At 38.0% G+C, this 22,163-nt stretch overlaps 2 protein-coding genes across 2 annotated transcripts in view; one reads left to right on the top strand and one right to left on the bottom strand.

Moving 5' to 3' along the window:
• The first annotated feature begins 628 nt into the window (after positions 1–628).
• LOC119189603 (plasminogen activator inhibitor 1 RNA-binding protein-like) lies at positions 629–2,085 on the top strand. The gene is given in 4 exon segments (XM_037439777.1): positions 629–939; positions 941–1,180; positions 1,182–1,487; positions 1,489–2,085. Coding segments are annotated over 4 exon segments (1,167 nt in total). The 5' UTR covers positions 629–810; the 3' UTR covers positions 1,981–2,085.
• A 731-nt stretch (positions 2,086–2,816) lies between these two features.
• The window catches only part of LOC115443111, a 179,471-nt gene continuing 160,124 nt past the window's right edge, over positions 2,817–22,163 (bottom strand). The window contains 9 exon segments of the mRNA XM_037439568.1: positions 2,817–4,214; positions 4,468–4,634; positions 5,074–5,286; positions 5,667–5,774; positions 5,776–5,836; positions 9,674–9,863; positions 9,866–9,939; positions 10,094–10,201; positions 10,234–10,320. Of these exon segments, the coding sequence (XP_037295465.1) occupies positions 3,953–4,214; positions 4,468–4,634; positions 5,074–5,286; positions 5,667–5,774; positions 5,776–5,836; positions 9,674–9,863; positions 9,866–9,939; positions 10,094–10,201; positions 10,234–10,320 (1,270 nt within the window). The 3' untranslated portion in view covers positions 2,817–3,952.

Genomic DNA, 22,163 nt, shown 5'->3' with positions numbered 1-22,163 from the left:
TAAATGCAGAAATCACTAAATATATTTGGATCAAATTTGGCACGCGCATGTTTCATATTGTCCTAGACTAATATATTCGCTACTTTTTATCCTAATGATTTACTCTCAGAGTATTCGTTTATTTTAAATCTGATTTTGAGATAAATGGTGTAGACGTGGTACAGATGGTGCTATGGAAAAATATAAAGATTTAGTGACTTTTGTAGCGGGAAAGCCACGAGTAAAATCTAGTAAGTCTAGTAATATAAAAAAAATATTTTTACTTAAAACCATCAATCAAATTCTTGGTAATTTCTATACAATAATTCATGCAAATAGTCGATTCATAATATTCTTCGAAGAAATGTTTTTAAGTCTTTGCTTATAAGTAAACATACAGACAGACATCCTAACATTTCATAAAACTTTTGCAAATAGTAACATTACATTTATTATAATCGCAAGTTTAGAATTATAAATAATTTATAAATTACAGTTATCTTATAAATAATAATAATATAATAATATTGGATATATTTTATAAAGTATATTACATTTATCGGCAAGTAGGTCGCATGTTAGACTTACGTCGAGAATGTCAACTTGTTTTATTTGTTGGTGATGTACCATAGACAAAGTTTTTAAAAAAGTGTTCCGCCATCTCCAATCTTTTCTCTATTCCTTTCGTCATATGGCGTAGTAGTGTGTTCGCTTTGTCCGCCATATTAAATGAAATCAATAAAATAAGACAAAATGTCGCCTTACTAAAGTGTGTGAAAATAATCCAATAACATCCAGTTCTAGTGTGATTAAATCATCAAGAGGATCACAATGGAGAATTCCTACGGTGTGGGAGTCGTGAACAGATATGCTCTTTTCTTGGACGATGAGTCCGATCCTCTTGATGCGTTAAAAGCGCGTGAGCAGGCGAAAGAGCTCAAAAAGAAAGACCAAAAGATGCCGAAAAAAAGAGAACAAAGGCAAACCTGAGGTGAAACCCGCCAAAGGCGGTACTGCTCCCGCCCGGAAGGGAATCAAGGAGACTCAAAATGTGAAGTCTCAGGACATCAAGAGCGGCGAACAACTAAAGAGCAAGGGCCCAGCACGGCCGAATGAGCGCAATGCGGAACGCCCGCCGCCTCGCCGCCGTGAAGACCGGCCGCAGAACGGCACCGTGGAGAACAAGGAAGGGGCGCCGCGGCCCTCCAAGACGTGAGTTTGGAGACCGTCGCCCCAACTTCGAGCGGCGCAACTTCAGCGACAATCCCGAAGGTGCAGAGCGCCGGGGACCGAGACCGCCGCGTGAGCCTCGCGACGGACCGCGCGGGCCGCGGCCTCCCTATGACAATCGGGGCAAGCGCGAGTTCGACAGGAGATCGGGATCCGACAAGACCGGCGTGAAACCGGTCGACAAGCGCGAGGGCGCCGGCCCGCACAACTGGGGCACGCTCAAGGACGAGATTGATGAGTTTAACAAGACGGGCTCCGAGGGCGAGGCGACAGAAGAGAAAGGCGCCCGAGGCTGGCGCCGGCGATGGACAGCAGCCCGAGCCGGAGCGCGCCGCCCCCACCGAGGAGGAGCCGCGCGAGCTCACCCTCGACGAGTACAAGGCGCTGCGCAACGCACAGCGCACCCAGCCGCAGTACAACCTGCGCAAGGCCGGCGAGGGAGAGGACCTCAGCCAGTGGAAGAACTTGGTGATGCTCGAGCGTAAGAAGGAGGGCGAGCGCGGCGAGGACGAGGACAGCGACGAGGAATATGACCTGTCGGACTATCCGCAGCGTGTGGGCCGCCAAAAACGCGTGCTCGGCATTGAGTTCACGTTCAACGACCAGGCGCGGCGCGGCGGCCCAGGTGGACGCGGGCGCGGACGCGGTCGTGGTCGCGGCAGGGGCGCTCCGCCCCGCGAAGAGCCGCAGCCCGAGGAGCGTCCAGTGCTGCGCCAGACCACGGCGCCGCCTAAGGTGGACGACAGCAAGGACTTCCCCTCTCTCAGCTAGACTCGCAGTGAGCCTTTGCTCTTCTCCCTTTCGAAACTACGATAGAGTTACAAATTAAATATTGTACCGTTATTTTTGAAGTAAATATACAAAATATTTACATGAGGGCGTGTATTATAATTACATTGTGTTGTCAATGTAGATGTTGACAGTTTATTAGGTGAATCGACTTGACTTATTTGGGTTTATGATAGGGGGTTGACTTATTGCGCTCAAGCACCGCCCGGTCGCAGTGGAGGGGGAGGATATTTTTAAGTTTTAATTTTGAATACACTGCTAAACAAATAATGCATCTAGTTACAGTAGCTTTTATTATATTGTAATCACAGCTTTCATTTAACTTGAGAATTAAGATTTTAAACTGCAGACTGTGACATGCTATAATTAAATAACTCCGTCACAACTTAGTATAGTAATTTGTGAAAAAAATAACCCTTGTTGCATTTTATAACAAGATGAGTTTGTGTTGACAAATGCAGACTTGGGGAACTGTAAATAGTATATGTTTAAAAGATAAGGTTTTAAAAATACAAGGTTGATTTTTGTTGTTACACGAATTTCTTGGAAAATAAACATTTTGTATGTGTGATATTTTTCTTCATTATTTTCATAAATTCAGTGCATTATTACCTTTCTTTTCCTGCTAGTCATTCCTCCCCCTTGATTGCCTACGCAAGGGTGTCAACTATCTTAATCTGCTTTTATTAAATATATGCAAGATCATGTTTTGTAATAGGTGGGCGTGGGAGTGGGTGTGATTTCACAATCTGTTCTTGGTTTGTGGTTAGCCCACTGCTGCTCATGTTGCTCATAATATTGGGTAAATCAAACAAATATTTGTAAGTAATGTTGTATATTGACACATTTCACCATTTTTCACACAAAAACAATTTATTTAAAATTCACAGACAATAAACAAATACACAAATAGTTAAATATTCAACACAATATAGCTATTACTTACAAAAATAAACATTAAACATACACTATGTATTGTAATGGATACTTAAGCACAATAAATAAGTTATTTATTTACATTTGAAATACAAATTTGGTGGTTTGTTCTAAGAACTGCATGTAAAATTATATTCATATGGGAAATAATACATAGTGACACAAGTTCATACAGAAAAATTACTACTAATAACAAAGGAACATCAACATTTGCACATCACAAGTACACATTGTTTTGTATGTTGTCGAGTTAGCAAGGGGTTGCAGCGCTGTGCTCCCCAAACATGCGAGGAAAGCTAGAAGACAGAGGTTTGAAATGCCAGTACCACCAGTAACCAGTCCTTCTCCATTTACTGTAATATACACAACTGACTAGGGCTCTCGTACGTAATCCTCCTATATCTGCTGAATTTGAATTCATGAGCAAAATTTATAATACTTTGTTGAAATACTTATTTTCCATAACTCACATTCAAGTATTTGCTACTGTACCAATAAATTAAACATCCTTATGAAGGGTCATAGATAGGTTACATTTACGATATAATTATAAATTAGTGACGTAAAGCGTAATATCTAAACACAGGACTTGAGTCCCGTTCACAGCCACAGTATACATTCACTTACAATAAAAGCGTTAATAAAGTACAAACCTCGTAGGATAAGTGGCTATTTAGTTACAACAATAAATATCTAGGCACATCTACTTTATGTTTCACTCCCTACACTATCTTTGTCCTTCGTCTGCCTTATCAATTGACTATTATTTACATTGACAACAAAAGTGTTTATATTAGTCACGATTATTTACAGCTGCTTATGCGTTTTCAATACGTTCGCGAGGTCACCGAACTCACCGATAATCCTTATCGGATGTAGATTTTCAGTATTGGCCAGTGAGTACTGAACGCTAATTAAGTCTACCGCGACCTACATTACTGCGGTTCGTGCGAGCCGCCGAAGCGTTCTACGATTTGCACGGAACAATAATTCTAGACCAAAAGATATCGCCGCCGCTTCACTCGATGCCGAACGTGTTGGTTTCTTCGACGGCCAACAGCAGTTTCTCGTGCAGCAGCTGCGGCGTGGGGTAGGAAGCGGCAAGGTCGAGCCGGTTGAAGCAGGTGTGGGCGCGAGGCAGCGACTCCACGCAGCCCCAGCGCTCGATGCAGAACCGCCGCGGACCCGTCGACCCGCGCAGCGCCGAGAACCCCTCGTACGGGATCGACGACGTGCCCGTCACGAACTGCACCAGCCGCAGACGCTGCTCGTTTGTGAATCTGCAATCACCATGCAGTTTAAATAAACAGATCAATTACGACAGTGCAATGGCACCAAAATATTAAAACAAAATTTAGATTAATCTGATATATACAAATAGCAATATTATTTTACTAGAACTGAGAAGCAAAGGGGCAAAGAAATAGTAGAACTTTATCTCATGTTGATTATGGTGCAAACTATTTCCGTTACTATTGCTTCGGAAAACTCCAACATTTGTAATCCGGGTCGAGTGTGGCGCATAGTGCATACCTGTCGATAGCCTGCCAGAACCATATGATGACGGGGTGCGCGTCGTGGTAGCCGCCGCGGTACTCGGTGTTGGCGCGCCAGTCCGCCACGTCGAGCTCGGGCGCGCCCGCGATCACCAGCTCCAGCTCGCGCGCGTCGAACGCCGCCACCAGCCGAGGGTCCACCACCTGACGGAACGACCATCACATTTTAAACCATGTATTTTACGATACACACACAAACAACAAATAATGTATAAAGGCACACAGCTAACAATATTATACAATGAATTTGTAGCTATGCGTGATCGGAGGGTTATATAATTTACATGACTATTACCATTTTATATGATATTCGACCCACATGAGACACTGACACACATCTAAAAATATATACGTATAAGTTTAGGGTCTGCCAACAAATGATTTAAAAAAAAATATAAAAAAGTTAGTAAACAATTCAATGGGCAAATCTGACACCTAGTACATGATCTACCCTATCCGTTATAAACCGTAATGCCAAGAGAATACAGCTTCTAGAAATGTAGGATAATATACAACTATTGAACCTATACACAAGGAATAAAAGAACTACACAAACTAATAATCAACATCTATCAAATCTTACCTCGTGGAACCCTCGTACAAGCCACTCGGTCTGCTCCGCGACGCCCCTCTCGACCCTCCACCGCACGACCCTCTCCAGGTACTCCTTCTTGTTCCTCTCCGTGACGGCTATGTCCCTCCCGCCGGGCTTCAGTTCCCGTTCCAACACCCGCCCGTCGGCGAGACGTTCCGAAACCGCAAATGTTAGCTCGAGTGATGACACGCAACGCGCGGACTGTTGGAAATATGAAAATGTTATTTAGAAGATTACCAGAAAATCAGTTATTTCATATTGTCTTCCTTTAAGCTTTATTAGGTCATATTCATGGATCATAAATAGGTAATTACTGTTGTTTGTTGTTACTGTAAGTTACGCACTTAGTGCAAGTATACCATTACAGATGGCGCTGTTCCATAAAATGACAAATTTTATTTTTTAATAATAGGCATGTAACTTGATCTGCCTCGTTTGGATAGCGTGCACTCAATTCTAGTTTGGTATAAGTTTACAAAACACTCAGGTCGTAATTTTTTTTATTTAGGCATCGCAATTCTAATATTTGAGTACATTCGGAGTCTTGCGACCGTTTGTCCAGTAAGTACTGGGCGCCATACCTGCAGCCAGCGCAGCGAGAGCAGCGAAACTTGTGCGTCGAGCGCGTCGACGTCCTCGAGCGCGGGCGGCAGGCGCAACAACGCGCGGTACAGCGCGCGCGTGAACCACTGCCTCCAGCAGGTACCCGTGCACCAGCGCCAGGCCCAGCACGCGCCCCGAGAAACGGAACCTGCGCCATACTGCACTGTTAGCCACACCGTCAACGAAAGTGGGTAGTCATACAAACTATGGATATCTTGTGATTATGAGACAGGGAAATGTGCCATAGTGTCGTATTTGGTTATTCCCAAGAGTTACTGAATCGGGGAGCTCGGTCGACCAAATAGGCACCCGCACGCAGGCAATGCAGGGCAGCATAAACTGAGTGACCTATACGGTTTATATATATCGATTTCTTGTGGTGACCTCTTTTATTAGTAACGCAAAACTTAACTAAGCCTACTTGTCATTATAGAAAAATATTAGAACACGGCGATTCTCGTGGTTTATTCACAAAAAAGTCACAAAAACGCACTGATTTTCTTTTAGTTGATGCCCAAAGAAGACAAAAGTAGATACGTTAATAACAAAAAAATTAAATCCAAGCCCGTTACGTAATACCATTTGAACAGTTCACGTACGGTCTCAACGTTAGTTACACATCAGTTAAAAACATTGTAACTCGATCTCGGGTTACATTTTCGACTTATGTTACTGAGAGACGCGACAAAAAATCCGTGCACAGCTGGGAATGTACGCGTGTTTGTTTGTTACGTTTGTTGTAACTCTACACCTAAATTGTTATGGTCCGCAATGACACTACAAAGGGTTTTATTTTAACAGAATATAGAGGGCGCTGATTGCTTATCAATCTAGGCCCAGGGCTACAGTCCAAAAAGCCTTCATGGTAGATCCGCGGCAGGATGCCCATTCATTATTATAGCAATTCCAGTGCTAAACTGGCTCTCAGCCATACACTTTACAGTTATCATGAGCATTTGAGAATAAAGTGCGTCGCTCATTCAATGACTACACTCGATGATAATGTAATCAAGTGCTGTTATATTGTATGAAACAATTCACATAATGCATTGTCTGGACAACAATAATCTATATTCATACAAAAATCAATGGACACGCGTCAACGACGACACGCCACGGTAGTCGATATTATCGCATGGCATTTGAATAATGACATTGTTTGGGACTGGAGCTAATTTTATGTTAAATCGATATTGGTAATATTACAAGGTGTCTATATTTTAATACACAATATGCTTTGTCTCATTGTTCTAATTCTGTACCAGTAAGTTCTCAAATTTAATTCACAATAAAAAGTAAGTTTGCAATAAAAAGAAAATTTCCAAGCGTGGACACCATTCTAACTAATGAAACAAACCTATTTATCATTATAAAAGTGAGAAGCTAAGTATATATTTTTATGCAAAAAAATACTTTTATCTTATAAATATAAATATTTATAGCACTTTTAATCAAATTACTATCATGATGCACTAACGACGGATGTTAAAAGCGTAGATATCAAAATATCCCAATTAAAATTGCTTCTTTGAACGTTCTTGTGAGATGACCCTACGCCTTGCCAAAGAGATAGAAAAAAGATGACCCTAAAATTTTAAATTAAATATTGTAACAATTCAACCCGAACAACTTTATTTCTCCTTCGCCGAACGACACGGCGTAATCTTTGTCAAACTATAGAATGTCATACTATAGACAATATTTATATTTAACGATATTAAATTCAATTTACAAGCTAATTTATCTTAAAATATTTAGTTTAACTTACTACTTTATTTATGACATAAAAAAAATTATAATCTATACTTCGTAGTATAATAATTACAGTAAAATTATAATTTATTCACATTTAAGAATTACTTACGGAAGCATTAGGTGTTCGGGGACATAAAGCAACTGGTTTTAATGTAATTCGACACAAAAATAGTTATCCTGATTAATGTCGCGATTCGTGAAGTAGTAAATTTAATGAGCAAGACCGCAGTTACGGTGTTTTTGGCAATATCCTGCCAAGTGTTAAGTAATGGGCCATTTGAAATCAAAATATCGACCACGACAAAAGTGATATAAAAATTAGGCTATGTCTAAAAATTCAATTTGTGTGATTCATAACAAAAATAGGAAACAACGTGTAGTGGTCTAGTTTGGGAGTTAGTGTTGCAATTAACATTTGTATGCAAGTTTTTTTTGTTACATACAACACATTACGTACGCTGAATTGCAATTACAAAACTATTTACTATATATACCTATACATATTATATAGCTTTGTAATTTATTTTACGTTTATTTGCAACGTATTTTAGTTTAAATGTAATGAACATTATATTTCTCCTGTTATCTTACTATATTATTAATTGGCGAATGTTCTTGAACATGTGTCGATGGATTACCATAACATACTCTTTTTCATCAGACTATTTCATAGACACCGGTTCAGCCACCTCTATGGCAGAGTTAACCCGTAACGCGACCGGGTTACGTCTTCTTTGTTAAATTAACGTGATATTCTGTACGCCAATTTATATTGTGTTAAACGTGACGTCATGAGTTATGTGCTGTCAAAAAACAAATTACTTGTGGCAAAGATAATAAGGTCCCAGGTGGCGTTATGGATAGTTACTGTCATTTAGACACTTTTGCAGCGAGAAAGGCTTTTCATGTGGGCGAAGCCGTGAACCATACCTAGTTTAATATAAATGCGATATATTAATTAGATAAACTCCGTGGTATAATATGCGAGTAAACATCCCTAGTTACTATTATTTTACGATGCAAGACTTTGTATATGCAATATTATGTGACCATGCAGTTCTTTATTTTAATAAAACGTATCTTATAAATCCAATCATCACTAAATATTAGAGTTCTCAGATTTATTTTTAATTTATCAATGGCTCTGATAATAACTTTAATCAAAATGTTTCATTATAAAAAATGAACACCAATTGAAATTGTTAACCATATTTCGCTTCACATAAGATTAAAAATGCATGAAGCTAGTAATGAGTTGTAAAAACAATACAATTCCAACACTTTGGGAAGTGGTAATGAATGTGACATTAAAATACAATTTAAAATGTAAAGGAAGTTCTCACGATACTTTGCTACGCGTCCTGGCAATGAGCAATTTTGTATTCATTCATATATGACAATATTGGCAAAAAAATTACATACCAACATTATACAATCTATAATACCCTTTAAAAAATATAATTTAAAAATAAAAATATTTAACGTATGTAATGTTGTGGCGCAAGACATAAGCGGATGACAGTAAACTTCTTTGATAAAATATAATATCCTGAGAAATTATGAGTCTGGAAGATTTAATTTATATCATAAGAATTATATTCTTTATATTTTGTGTGGACCGGTATGATCTCCGTTGAACACCTGTTCCGCCTGGTCAATGATAAAGAGAAATACAAGAAGCTGACGGCTAATCTTCGACAATGAAGAGGCACTTAAAGAAAAAGAAAGAATATTTTTGTGTTGTTAACGTCATAAAGATGTGAATTTTAATATAATATTTTAAATAATTAACACATTAAATTTAGCCCAGCTGAACAAACACTATAGTTTATTCTAGAATCTAGAATAAGTAATTCCGAGAGAACCGATGTTAAAAATAAATTCGATATTGACTTAATTACGAGAATTGGCACGCTAACATAATAATAACGCGTGTTGTGTGGTAAATGGTAATGGAGGATAATAATCAGGGTGCATAATAGTGTTTCGTGTTAGTATTGATCGACATAATAAGATAATAATGAACTACCGTTTCTGTGACCAGGAGGTGGAACCAGAAGGCTACTAAGATCATTACAGCATATTATTCGGTTGACAACAAGAAGTATGTGGACATGATGACGTGATTCATTTGTATTGTTTTTAACTAAATATATTTAGTTAAAAATATTATATTTTCAGGGTTTATAATTAATGCAAAAATCAGCAGAAAATATAACCCTATACCTACCATTCGTGGTGGTTATCGACGAAGGCGGACATCGGTGAGACATGCACGGTGTACGTGTCGTTCGCCGAGTACTCGAACAGTCCATAGTAAGGGTTGAACAGTTCTCTTGACAACAGGAAGAAGAACTCCCGACTCGGTCCGCCGTAGTCCAGGCCTTCCTCGCCGTCCCACAGGACGCACAACTTACCCTTTGCAACTCCTTCTTGCCACATGACATGATGCGTCGGAATGCATCTTCTAAAAGATGCTCTCTTCGAATATGTAATCTGGAATTATTTATTAAGATATTATAAATTACTCCAGAAATTGAAATGCATAAACGTAAGTTATTTAGTAAAATAAGATTGAGACTGATTAGAAAAGTGATTTCTGATTCAAATGTTATTTTAATTTTCAGATTAGAGAACATTTGTTACTTACTTGAGTTTCCCGGGTCCCTGGCCGTATCCTTTGCTCTCAAGTTTGCGATAGAAAGCCCGCAGCTTGGCCTCGAAGTCTCGCCGCTGCGGCGCGGGCGCCCGCGTGCTGCGCGCGCGGCAGCGAGCGAGAGCAGCGGGGACGCGCCCGCTGTCGCCGCCGCGCTCGCGCCGCTCGTTGGACCACACCCGCCCGCCGGCACATAGCTCATAATCTCCTGCTCGAACAGGCTGCACAACAAACACACACCCCGTTAGGCACCACAATAAACATTTAAAGTCCGCTACTTCGAGCTCAGGGTAACAATAACAAAAACGTTCCAAGAAAACCAAAACGCTCCAGTGAGTTCGACGAAATATTGATTATTTACAAACGGAAGCAGACGGGAGATGAAAGGCCACTGATATTGCGTATACGCATAAAATAACTTTGAATTTACAAAATAATGCATCTCAGACGAGAATTGGTCATCAGTACATGTAAGTATTGTTAGGTTTCTAAACAACGCATAAAGACGCATATTCCGATCATAACCTGCAGCACATCAACTTTCATTGTTCTAACCACTAAGGTGAATCACTTCAACAATCGTTATAACAATAATGGAGTATGTATGTAGGTTATGTTAACATATAATTATGGAGCAATAACTTTTATTGATCAATATAGTAAACAGAGGGTAAAACGTGCCACCTTATCGCGTCCGTTAGCATAAAAATAATGTACACAGTTTTACGAACTTGTACTCTGGATACGTCTAATATCCATTGATAAAAATAAAGTATTTACAAATATCAATATACAGTTAATTAAAAGAACTGCTGCTAATCAAATAGTACTTTGTTTTAAAGACCTAAATGTAGCCAATTGAGAAGTAACTCAATTTGACCGCGTATGCTATCAAGTTAAAATATGCTCAATGATCTAAACGGGGCTAATTGAGTTAGTCGTTTGTGAAACGATTTAGCACGTAGAATTAATGTGCGCCCTACAAGTGAATTATTTGATACATACCCGACTTTGTGTTTACTAATAAGTGTGTAATTTGTATCCATTCGAAGATAAGCCGGTGATAAATTAGAGCACACTTATATTAATCAAAAAGGAACGTTATGAAAGTGGTATTCAAGGATTGAATTTATTCGAGAACATTAATAATTATGAACAAATAAAAAACGAATACAAAAAATATCTATGTAGAGTGTTGGATTCTAGGATCACTTTAACGTAATTTCATATTAACCAAATTGATTACAGATATTCCAGTGATTTTGTTTTTTATCCATCCAATGCCAATTCTATATTTGTGATAATGGGCGTCTAAAAACACTTAAAAACACCGATGATGGTTTACCAAACTCAGGGTAAAACGATACTCCTACACATACCTTAGAAGGCCCATAATCCCATATGTGACTCCAAAACACACATTTACGTACATAATCATCTCCGTTGACCTTGTTCTGTAAAATGTGCATATTTGAAAGTGAGTCCCGTCCATTATTTAACAGAGCGTGAACTATAAAAGTATAATAAGCGTGTGATGGTCTACGTTCAGAGAGTGTGAAACTGGCTCGATGATGGGACCTCTTGTTAATTGTTTAATGTAGATATGCGTGACATCTTTAGTGATCACTTCCGTTAGGTTTAATGTGAGTTTTTAATACTAGTACTACTTCACAACGTTTTTGGAATGATCTCCAAGTATGAAATAATGGAAGGACAGAGATCAATGATAGAGAACGGTTTATAGAACTTCAATAACTGATGGGATGAAATGTAGGGCTTTTAAATATGTGTAATACAATAATTGGAAAATTTAAAACAATTGAGATAAAGTGAATAAATGATTCGAATATACCAAACATTTTTTTTTTAATATATCTTACAAAAACAAATGTGACCTCGAAGCTTTCGCACTTAGCCCATATCTCACACGTGTATCTTTTCCACTATCAAAACTGTGAATAACGGTAACAATTATTTTCCACATAACTGTTTACGCCCAAAAATAGTCCATCGCGTATATCGTAGGGCCAGTTGAGACCGTTGCTGGTGAAATATAACCACGGCCAAAATGCCCACCAGGTGCAATGAACCGTGATAGATTATATCCAAAAGATGCGAGGCAAGGCCGGCGCATTAGACAGAGACAAGAGTACCAACGGATAAATTAGGGTTGGCAATTTTACTTTGCTTAAATGCTGATAACATCAGTTAATGCTAAAATCACTTAGGTTTTGTAAAGTTTATTTCGATGTGTGATTTTAGTCTCACTTACATTTTTTGTTTCGTTCTTTAACATCGCGCTATTTTCACGTCTTATTCAACGTTAAAAATCTCATTTTACTCCTTTCCAACAAATCTATCTATACAACTGTAGCTACACGTTTGACAACCCTACATCATTCGGACCTCTAGGCTAGTAATACCCGTAATCGATTTAGGAGAGCGGGAGATTTGGAACCGCAACGCCCCGCGCGCCCTCTCCGCGTTCTCTAATTAGTGTAATAGTTTCATTTGGGCGCGTATTCTCCACGCTGACTTTTATAAATTGTGACACGAGCCAAATATGTTTTTTTATAGACGCATGAGGTTTAATTACATAAGATTTTGCTAACGTGTTTTGATTACATAAGCTTAATTATGTGTATACCTTACAGGGAAATATTTTGTTTTAATTATAATGACATTATATTAGGAAAATAAAGGTTATCGTGTTACAGCTATTGTAACTTTTTTGGACCGGATCAAAGACATTGACGAACGATTGGGGTGACAGCTTTTGCTTTCAGACTGAATATAGGCAGGGGATGCATGCATGCATGCATGCAGAGCATTGGTGAGTTATTGTGAGATATCTTTAGAATCTGCTCAGTATCGGCCAGGTGTCTAGAAGGTATACGTGGACCCTTTCACATCATGGGACGGACACGGCAAAACGTGGGTACCGTATCCACATCTCTGTTTACTCCTTTGAGGATAGAGGACACCTCTAATGCAAGTATTTTAAATTTAAGAACGGCAAAATATCATAGAATAGCTATAGCTTTGCTTTTCAACCGTGTAGCTGATAAAGTTGTTACAAACTTGGACAGAATTACATACCGTCACCCAATTTAACAAATCAAGGACCAAAATTGATTAACGCCCAGTCACGTCTGCCAATACACAGCCATTATGACCTTTTGTGGAAACCTTCGCTTTATTTTCATTACTTATACCAGTTGCCCGCGTGTGATTTTTGCGCATTGTTCATACTAACATTTCTTGAGTGTTCATTTACATTTACCTTCGCCTAACACCAGTTGATTAGAGTTAACGTTGCCGGCAATTTTTTTCGTGGTTGTAACAGTTGCTCTGCCTACCCATCGAGGGACAGAGGCGTGATTATTTGTCGTTTATAATGAGCAGGGGCATTACGTGTGGCGCGTGTCTAATGCGCGACGTGTTGATGGCTGCGGCGATTGATTGTCCGGCTGTCAGCCGTTTTGACAATGTTAATTGAGGAAACGGCGACCATTGTGAGTGACAATAGAAACGTACTGCCACGGGTAGTGCTTAAGTGCTAAATATTGCGAGATAAATTCGTTAATTATATGTCTGTGAAAAAGGTTTTTTTTTATAATAAAGTAGTTTTGGTCGCGGCTGCATCCGCATATTCAGGGAGCACTCAGAAACAGCTTCATATCGCATGAAGTGTTTTCAGAATCAGCAGTAGTTCTAGAGATTAAGGCGTTTAAACAAAAAAATTAAAACAACTTCTTCAGTTTTACAGTAGGATAAATAACAAGCAAAGTCCGCATCTCTGGCTCACATACATATTAGCATCAGAGTTATCAGGCTAAAAAAATTTTCGGTCTGACACACAAACCCGAAAGAGATATTTGCGACTAAGAAACATTCACTCCGAACTTGCGGTCTCCTCGCCGCCCCACATCCCGTTGTGCCACGAACCCATCAAAATAGTTCCGAAGCACGCAACGCGTTTCGTCGCGTACGAGTCAACGCTACAAAGGCTGGTCGCGGTCATTATGTAAGCATCCGGCACATCTTCGGCATATATCATCGAAACGCGACCGATCGCAGTTAATGAGTGTCGGAGCGGTCGCCGCGAGCGCGGGCGGCGCACGCGCTACGGGCTTGTCTGGTGTTGCCATGACAGTTGGTACGAACTCTGATATTGTAATGAAAAAAAAAAAAATTATATGTGACCGAAAAAATTGTATTTCATTATTTTCGCCGCATACTACTTCGATTCTTGTGGTATACGCACAATTTTCTTAGTTTATGGAATTAGTAGATCTTCGTTAAATTGTTACATGTACAAAGAATCAACAAGATTTTGGAGTCGGCATTAAACTGTAGGAACAATGCGTACTAAAAATAAAAAAACTGGACATCCCACCAAAAGCTGAGACGCGGCAACACCAGACACATCCCAGCGCAGCGGAACAGGTGCGCGTGTTCACCAAATGCGCTCCATTGTGCGGAGATTTCCGATACCCTCGAAGATAACGCCGACGCGGGTAGTTGACGTCTTGATCCACGTCAGGGTGAGTCGGATGACGCGGCATCAGATGCGTATCTCTGGTAGTTATTTAATTAACAGCGGCCGTGTTCCGCTCGGCGAGCGTCCCGAGGGCCGCGTGTTTATTTCGTAAGACAAAAGAGTGGCCTATATTTTATAGGTGCGTTCGGTAAACAGTGGAGCGCGGGAGGGCCACTTTCACTCAATCTGTGGAGGAGTTATACTCGGCTATATTTCATTCGAGCGCACCTGTCGCCGCACCCCGCTTAATGCTTTAAAACGAACTCAGTTTTTGTTTATCAATCGGAACGAAACAAAAAAAATCAATGCGAGCTCGAATGAATCTCATACCTACAATTTGTGTTGATTTAAAAAAGTTAATCACACATTTTTCGTCCGCCTGATGAACTGGTCTGACCTTTTAAGGTTATAGGAGTGTGTTTGGAAATGATACATAATATTCCATTATCCTGAACCAATGTTGTTTAATACAAATCGTTATGTGTATGTTTAAGGTAGAGACTAAAAACATTGTTACTAAGAGAAATAACAAAACTAATAATAAAATACGCAGTAACAAACATTCAATAACGCACAATCTATCATTTTAGGTGGAATTACAAGATTTGTATGCGTTAGATGGTGCAGCAGGCAATAATTAGGGCTCCCAGAAGATAATGACGGGTCGCGCCGCACGCCGCATCGCTCGAGGCGAGCTTAAACGTACACAAGTTAGAGAAAACGAAAGCAGGTAACTTTTGGGTTCATAATTCTGTCGGAAGGGACTGTCTCGTTCTTTAGTTTATAACCAACATGTAATATGTGTTATTAAATGTGTTGTTTATGTCGTATAGAAAGTATGATGGCGTATATTATGGAATTATAATATAGAAGCCTTTCAAAAATATGAATTTATTTTGTAAAACAACATGTTCCGATGACATGTCATGTTTAACACAAGTATTAAAAACAGCGACATCCAAATAAATCACCGACACAAAGTAACTTACAAACACCATAAAATCGAATTGCCCACTCAAACGTAAGGACGCGCGTAAACCTAAAAACTTTGCAGCAGGTGCTTCGGAGCAAAAAGTATCAACTTACTTCCGAGAATGCGTTAATATCGATACGTAAACAATTGTTCTACGACAATGGGCCCGGGATTTTAATTCGAATGATTTATTTAGACAGACGACATTGAGCCGACCTTAGCGGTGTTAGACGCCGATACGTGCCCAATCTATGCACTAAATTACTTCCTACGATGAATGATCAAAATTATATAATAAATTACATTCAGTGTGAGTAAAGGCTGCGCTGAAGGTTTCATGTTGTGACAAATTAGATCTTAATTGAGCGGCATTCGTGTGAAAATAGAGTGTACAATTTACAACTAAGAAACTTGGTATGTAAATATAATATGGTTGTAACGTTTTTATGTTACATATCATTAATTTTTAAAAAAAATACTCAGAATTAACTGTAAATTATGGGTCAGTTGGATTGTACTCTCATTTGAAATATGAATAACCTATATTAGGTAGAATAACAATAGTCTAAATATATCTAAGCATTCACTTGAAATATGATTTGTATAAATATAGCCTCCGGATGTCCTTAGCAACTTAATACAAATAATGTACTCAATTTTCAGTCATTTTATCCTTGTTAACATTTTGACAGTTTCATACTAGCCGTACCAACGGTTTTGTCTTCGTGATATTATCTTTGCATTATTTATATTTTCCAATATTTGATTATAACCTTTAGTAATATATTTACTGTTTAAACTCATGTATTTACTAATGTTTCGCAGACAGAGTAAACCACACACGTTCACCATTTTAAAAAATTATATTGTATGAATTACCTCGAATAAATTTCCTAAAAAAATACTATAACTGTTTAGACGAAATATATCCTTTGTTTGTGTTTACGTCGAGTACTTGTACTACGCTTTTTGATTACAAATTGCAAGTAATGTTAGTGGTCAGTACGGAAGGTGGTCATAATCCCACGGCAATGATACCTTATTCATATAGAAACTCATATGAATATGGTATCATTGCCGCTCACTGTTTGTGTATCCGCTGTAATTACGCGTTAGGAATTTTGATTCGTCTTAATGATTATTTTGGTGTACGAAGAACTCTATTTAACGCAGTATAATCCATTTGAAAAATTTCTTGCGGACTTCTGAGTAAAGTGTCCTTATGAATATAAGTTCGCAGCGGTAGACGCTTGTGCGAAGTCCGCTATGCGTTAATTCGTGGTGAAATATTACTTATTACACTTTTTATAACAAATACGCTTTAATTATATGAAACTGATATTAGTTTTACTAGATTATAATTAATATATTAGGACTAGGCAAAGATCTCCGCAAAATTCTTATTAATAGCGGGAATGGAGCTACAAGAATGATCCCGTGCGAGTTGGTGGGTCGCCTTCATCTGGTGGATAATTGAATTAACTTCGCTAGCAAACCATTTATAGTTTTCATACGAATATTTCTCAAAATAAATATACATAAGAAAATAATTTTTACGAAATATTATTATTGTATTTTCTGTCATATCTGTATTTTTTGTCTTAATACATTCATACTATTATTTAATATAACGAATATATTAAGGCAACTAAACAAAGACCAATGAAACAGAAAATATCGTAAAGATTATTTCGCTACGTAGCTTTATTTTGTGAAATACTCACATCAGATTTTGCCTAAATAGATCACTACTTTCATATGATAATACATTCTGATATGTAATTTTATTTTCCTTAAATTTCATTGATCATTTCGATCAAGTTCACTTTTCACATTTAAACAGTATCTGAGTACGTAATGACATAGCGATCAGTCATCATCAAGTCCAGCACTAAATCTAGACATATATATAAACGTAGACACGCGAATGACTATATTTCCCCCTTCCGGAATGTGTTATGTATTATGACAGGCGGTTAATTTTCGCAATTTTGCGGTTAGCCGACATTTTCCTAACGTATTCGTTCAAGGTTTGCGTTACGTTTGTGTTATGCTAAATATTGTATTTATTTTACAAATATAAGAATGGTTAAACAGTAGTGTTCATAATGATTGTCTCAAATCTAATTTTCCATTTGTATTAGATCTGTATAGGTTATGCGTAAGTGTACTAGATGCATCTCTGCATAATCCATAGCGGATAAAGGCATGAGGATATGTATGTTTTTTTTTAATATAATAATGTGAGTCAAAACATTATACATAATGTTAGTAAGGTTTATTCTAGAACTTTATTTAACTCTTTATTTATTATTACCAAAGCCTAACAGCCAATGTAAAGAGATTGTAATACATATTTCTAACCTCTACAAGTTCTTGGCGAGTTTTTAATCCATTAATGAAACTTTGCAATCATTTTTTTGCACCGCGTTTCGGGGAATTTACAAAATTGAATAGTGTTGGGCCGAGGTGTGATATAATGGAGGGTTTGGGGTTCATAAAAATTAAATTTGCGTTAAATTAAGACGTTGAACGATGGGATTTCGATCGCAATATCTATAATAACACAGTTTAATGAACGCAACTATTTTCGTGTTTTATGATCAGAATTTTAAGGATTAAAATTTTTTTCATTGCTTCGGTGGCGTAGTTGTATACGACTGCAGTGCTGAAGTCTCGGATTCGATTCCTAGGTCGGGTTGTCGGCTGGGTCCAGTGGTATTAGGTTTTTCTATTCTATATCAGCGCAGAATTAGTGCCCGATATTACGATAGGCTTGCCCCCCATTAGATCATGGGCCGGAATACAAACGGCAAAAAGTAGGTGAACAAGTTGCGCCTCTGCCTACCCCTTCGAGGATAAAAAGCGGGAGTACAAATGAGAAATAATTCGAAATGCTAAAATTAATGAATATTTTAATTAAGTAAACACCAATACAGACTGTAAACATAACTGTTTACATAACTATCAGCTGGAGCTTTGGATTATAAAGCTCTGTATAACATTGTAGGTACTACCGTCTTGCTAAGACTTAAATTTGTCAAAAAATTGAAAACTAATGTAAACCCATATAGTATCTTGAGGATTGAAATAGTAATTTTATAACTAGTGTGAATATTTATTTAATTTTATATCATATTACAAGCTTTTGCCTGTGACTCCGCCAGCGTGATAAATTTTATCCAGGATATATTCCCAGGACAAAAAGAAGCTTATATATAGCACTCAGAAGTAATGTAGTTTCCTAGCAGTTAAAAAAAATACAAAATCGTTTATTAGTGCCTGAGATTGGCGCGTTCAAACAAACAAACCCTTCAGCTTTATATATTAATATACATTTCAATTGGACAAAACATTTTTAACATGCAATGTAGAGCAAACAGTAACCGATTGCAAGGCCTTTGAAAATTATCGTTACATTGAAAAACAATATTATTAGTGTGTGTATGCAAAACGCCCCGGCTTCGGCCGCCGCGTCATGCAATTAGAACGTTGCGAAGGACTTCCGCCAGTTACAGAACGGACATATGTATCGTTTATGTATATATGTATATGTGTGTGTACAACATATGGTGCACTGATCCTAATTTAATGTCTCCTTGTTAACCGTCCAAGACGACCGTTAACATGGTAATGAATGAATTAATGTTTAAATAAAGTAACAAACTGGTCACTAGTGAATTACAGTTAGATTACAAATAACGTAAAAGTGTCCTTACGATAGATATGAAACGATGAACAATAATAATAAATTATTTTTATTTATTATTACATTTCTAAGCAAAGGTCATTTTACTTCAAATTTCTATTATTTTTTATCTGTTAAACATAAGGTATTAGTAACACATTCTAAATCAGTCTTTCCTGTATAGATTAAATTACTTTTTATTCGTTTACGACGCTACAATGACCTACTTAACCGCATCTTTATGTTCTACGCGGCGGTACAACAAATTAGGGGACATTTATTCCGCCATAAAACTCTTCGGACCCATAAAACGAAAGCGGGTACGTTTAATAAAGCTCTGGACCTTGATGCCCATTAATTAACGTTTCGGTGTCGGACCGGAAGTGGGCACAATGGTAAAACGGGGGACATGTAGGGGGCGCGACCCCCATACGCATCGCTTCATTATGCAAAGTTTCAATGTGCGCTTTGTTTTTGTAGATATGTCACACGATTAAAATGAATGTAATTAAAAATAACTTATTTTTTTATTTTGGAAGGTTGAGAATATTGAATGCATTGTTATAAGTTATTGTGATGAAGGTTATGAGTATTTTTGAGGTATTTATATAATTGTTTACGTTTTGAAGGTACAGCATTAGGGCGCGTTCACATCATTCTTCAATTGAGTGAACCCATGAATGCTTGACATGTTAGCCGGCTAAAACGTCAGTTACGCGTGTCACGGGCAAATAACCTTATTATTTATTATTATATTAAGGTTATTTTTCCGTGACTCGCGTAACTGTCATATTAGCTGGCCAACATGTCAAGCGCAGTCCTAATTATGAGCTATAATTAATTTTCAAATTTATATTAAGGCGTTCATACAAAGTTTATAGACTAACTAAATACTCAACACCAAGCGTCACATCACTCATCAATTGATTGAATTAAACAGTCATATCGTTAGAAATATAAATCTTAAAATTTTATAGTAAGGCGTACATACAAAAATTATAAACTAACTAAAAATTCATCACCTAACACTTGAAGCAAACATTTACAGAGGCGATAGGGGCTAAAAGAGCCAATCTAAGTAATGTTATCCACGTAATGAGTAATAGTTGGCGGCAGGAAGCGCAAGGACAATGACCGATTGGGGCTGGGCGCGGGCGCAGGGCTCCTGCCAGCCATCTGACACGCAGTTGGCGCTTTGTTTCTTGCATCATCCCCTATACATTGAAGTATCAAAAGGAAATAAATGATTCATTTTGAATCTGCAATAAGTTTGCTGTAGACTTTGGAATTGCCATAATGCCTCATTTGGATTTATTCTTTAAGTTACCAAAAACAAAAATAAATGCCGCTAGAAATACATTACATATATTTTCTATGGTGAAAATGTATAATTCTGATTTTGGAAATGAGCACAATTTCTTTTATGAATGTTCTACAAAACTCATTTTCTCTAGCAACTATCGCAAGATTAGTATTTTGAGGCAAATAAGTCTCGAACGCATGTCCAAATAAAAAGCTTTATTATACTCAAAAAAATCTAATACCCGTACGCTACTGCTTCTTTCAAATAGTTTTCAATTTCCAACACAAAAGACTGACAAAAAAATCCATTAAAAAATCGCATAGTTTTTTGGGTGACATTGTCCCCGAAACAAAATGTACTTAATTAGACGTATTGTGAACTCGTTGTCCATAGACCGTCCAGTCCTTGGACGCAGGCCGGACTTACCCGTCCAACCAGCTCCTCACAATGCCATTCCAGCCGACTGCCACCTATTCTGTAGCCTCTATTGTTGAAAATTATGTGGATAAATGTGTATTACTTTAAACCATTACTCAAATGCTGGAAGTTGCAAATGTTAGTCATTGTTTTGAATTGAATTTGGTCTTAGCCCCAACCCACGTGGTTAAAGATCAATATAGCACCACTAAAAAAACACAAGACTCGGTCATTAAATCTGCACATTCTGCGAAATCCGAATATTTCTCATGGCAAAAACAGAAACGGCAAAAAAAAACGAAGCCAGCGCCGCCCCGCGATGACATAACCATTGATAATGACTGGACGTGCATTTAATATCCGTTTTCCTATTCGATATAATTTAAAATTGATACACAAAATGATTGATGAGTGGAACAGCGGAACGTTGAAAAAACAACGAGCATAGAATACAACGATTCTCCACACACGGTGTAATCCATATCACGGTGTTTGCCCAAACGTGACGACCGGTGCTAACTCGTCCAAATTCCATCGGCACAAAGTTCTACAGCGCGCTGGGGCAACACTATTCCGAAGCACTAGGGTTGTCACTCGCTCGGCACGACTTAGTTCTTGATTATTGTTCATCGGGCATATCTCGTAGAATGATTGTTCCCATAGCGAGCAGATTACGACCGAAACCATTACGCTTTACGACGATTTGATTGGACCGCCTCAACAAACGATATGGGAGCACGGAACTTTGTACTTGCGCGTAAATGACCACTATTTACGAGTCTCGTAAAACTTAAGTCGTGTCCTATTGTTAATTTAAAACCAATAGAAATAGATAACCGACGCATTCGCCGCGTTTGTTTTGTGTTGTCATTATCTAAGCGTTCGGAGTCATTAGTTTATGAGTTGTTTGGTTTTTCAGGAGCGTTATCGATCGTTAACCATTATTTGGCCGGGAATGGCGATCGTTATCGTTTAAACGATTTGTTTTTAATTTATTTATTGATAGTTCCGTTTAGTTATTTAAATACTGCCTATTTTGGTTTAAAAATAGGTTTGATACCTTGTATTGTAAGTAACAGAGCTTTAAACTTGAAATTGAAACATTACTATTTCAGATTATTTTTTTAAAGTATTAAGGTT

Source organism: Manduca sexta, chromosome 17 (assembly GCF_014839805.1).
Source record: "Manduca sexta isolate Smith_Timp_Sample1 chromosome 17, JHU_Msex_v1.0, whole genome shotgun sequence".
Taxonomy (NCBI): domain Eukaryota; kingdom Metazoa; phylum Arthropoda; class Insecta; order Lepidoptera; family Sphingidae; genus Manduca; species Manduca sexta.
This window is presented reverse-complemented; position numbering and strand designations above follow the sequence as displayed.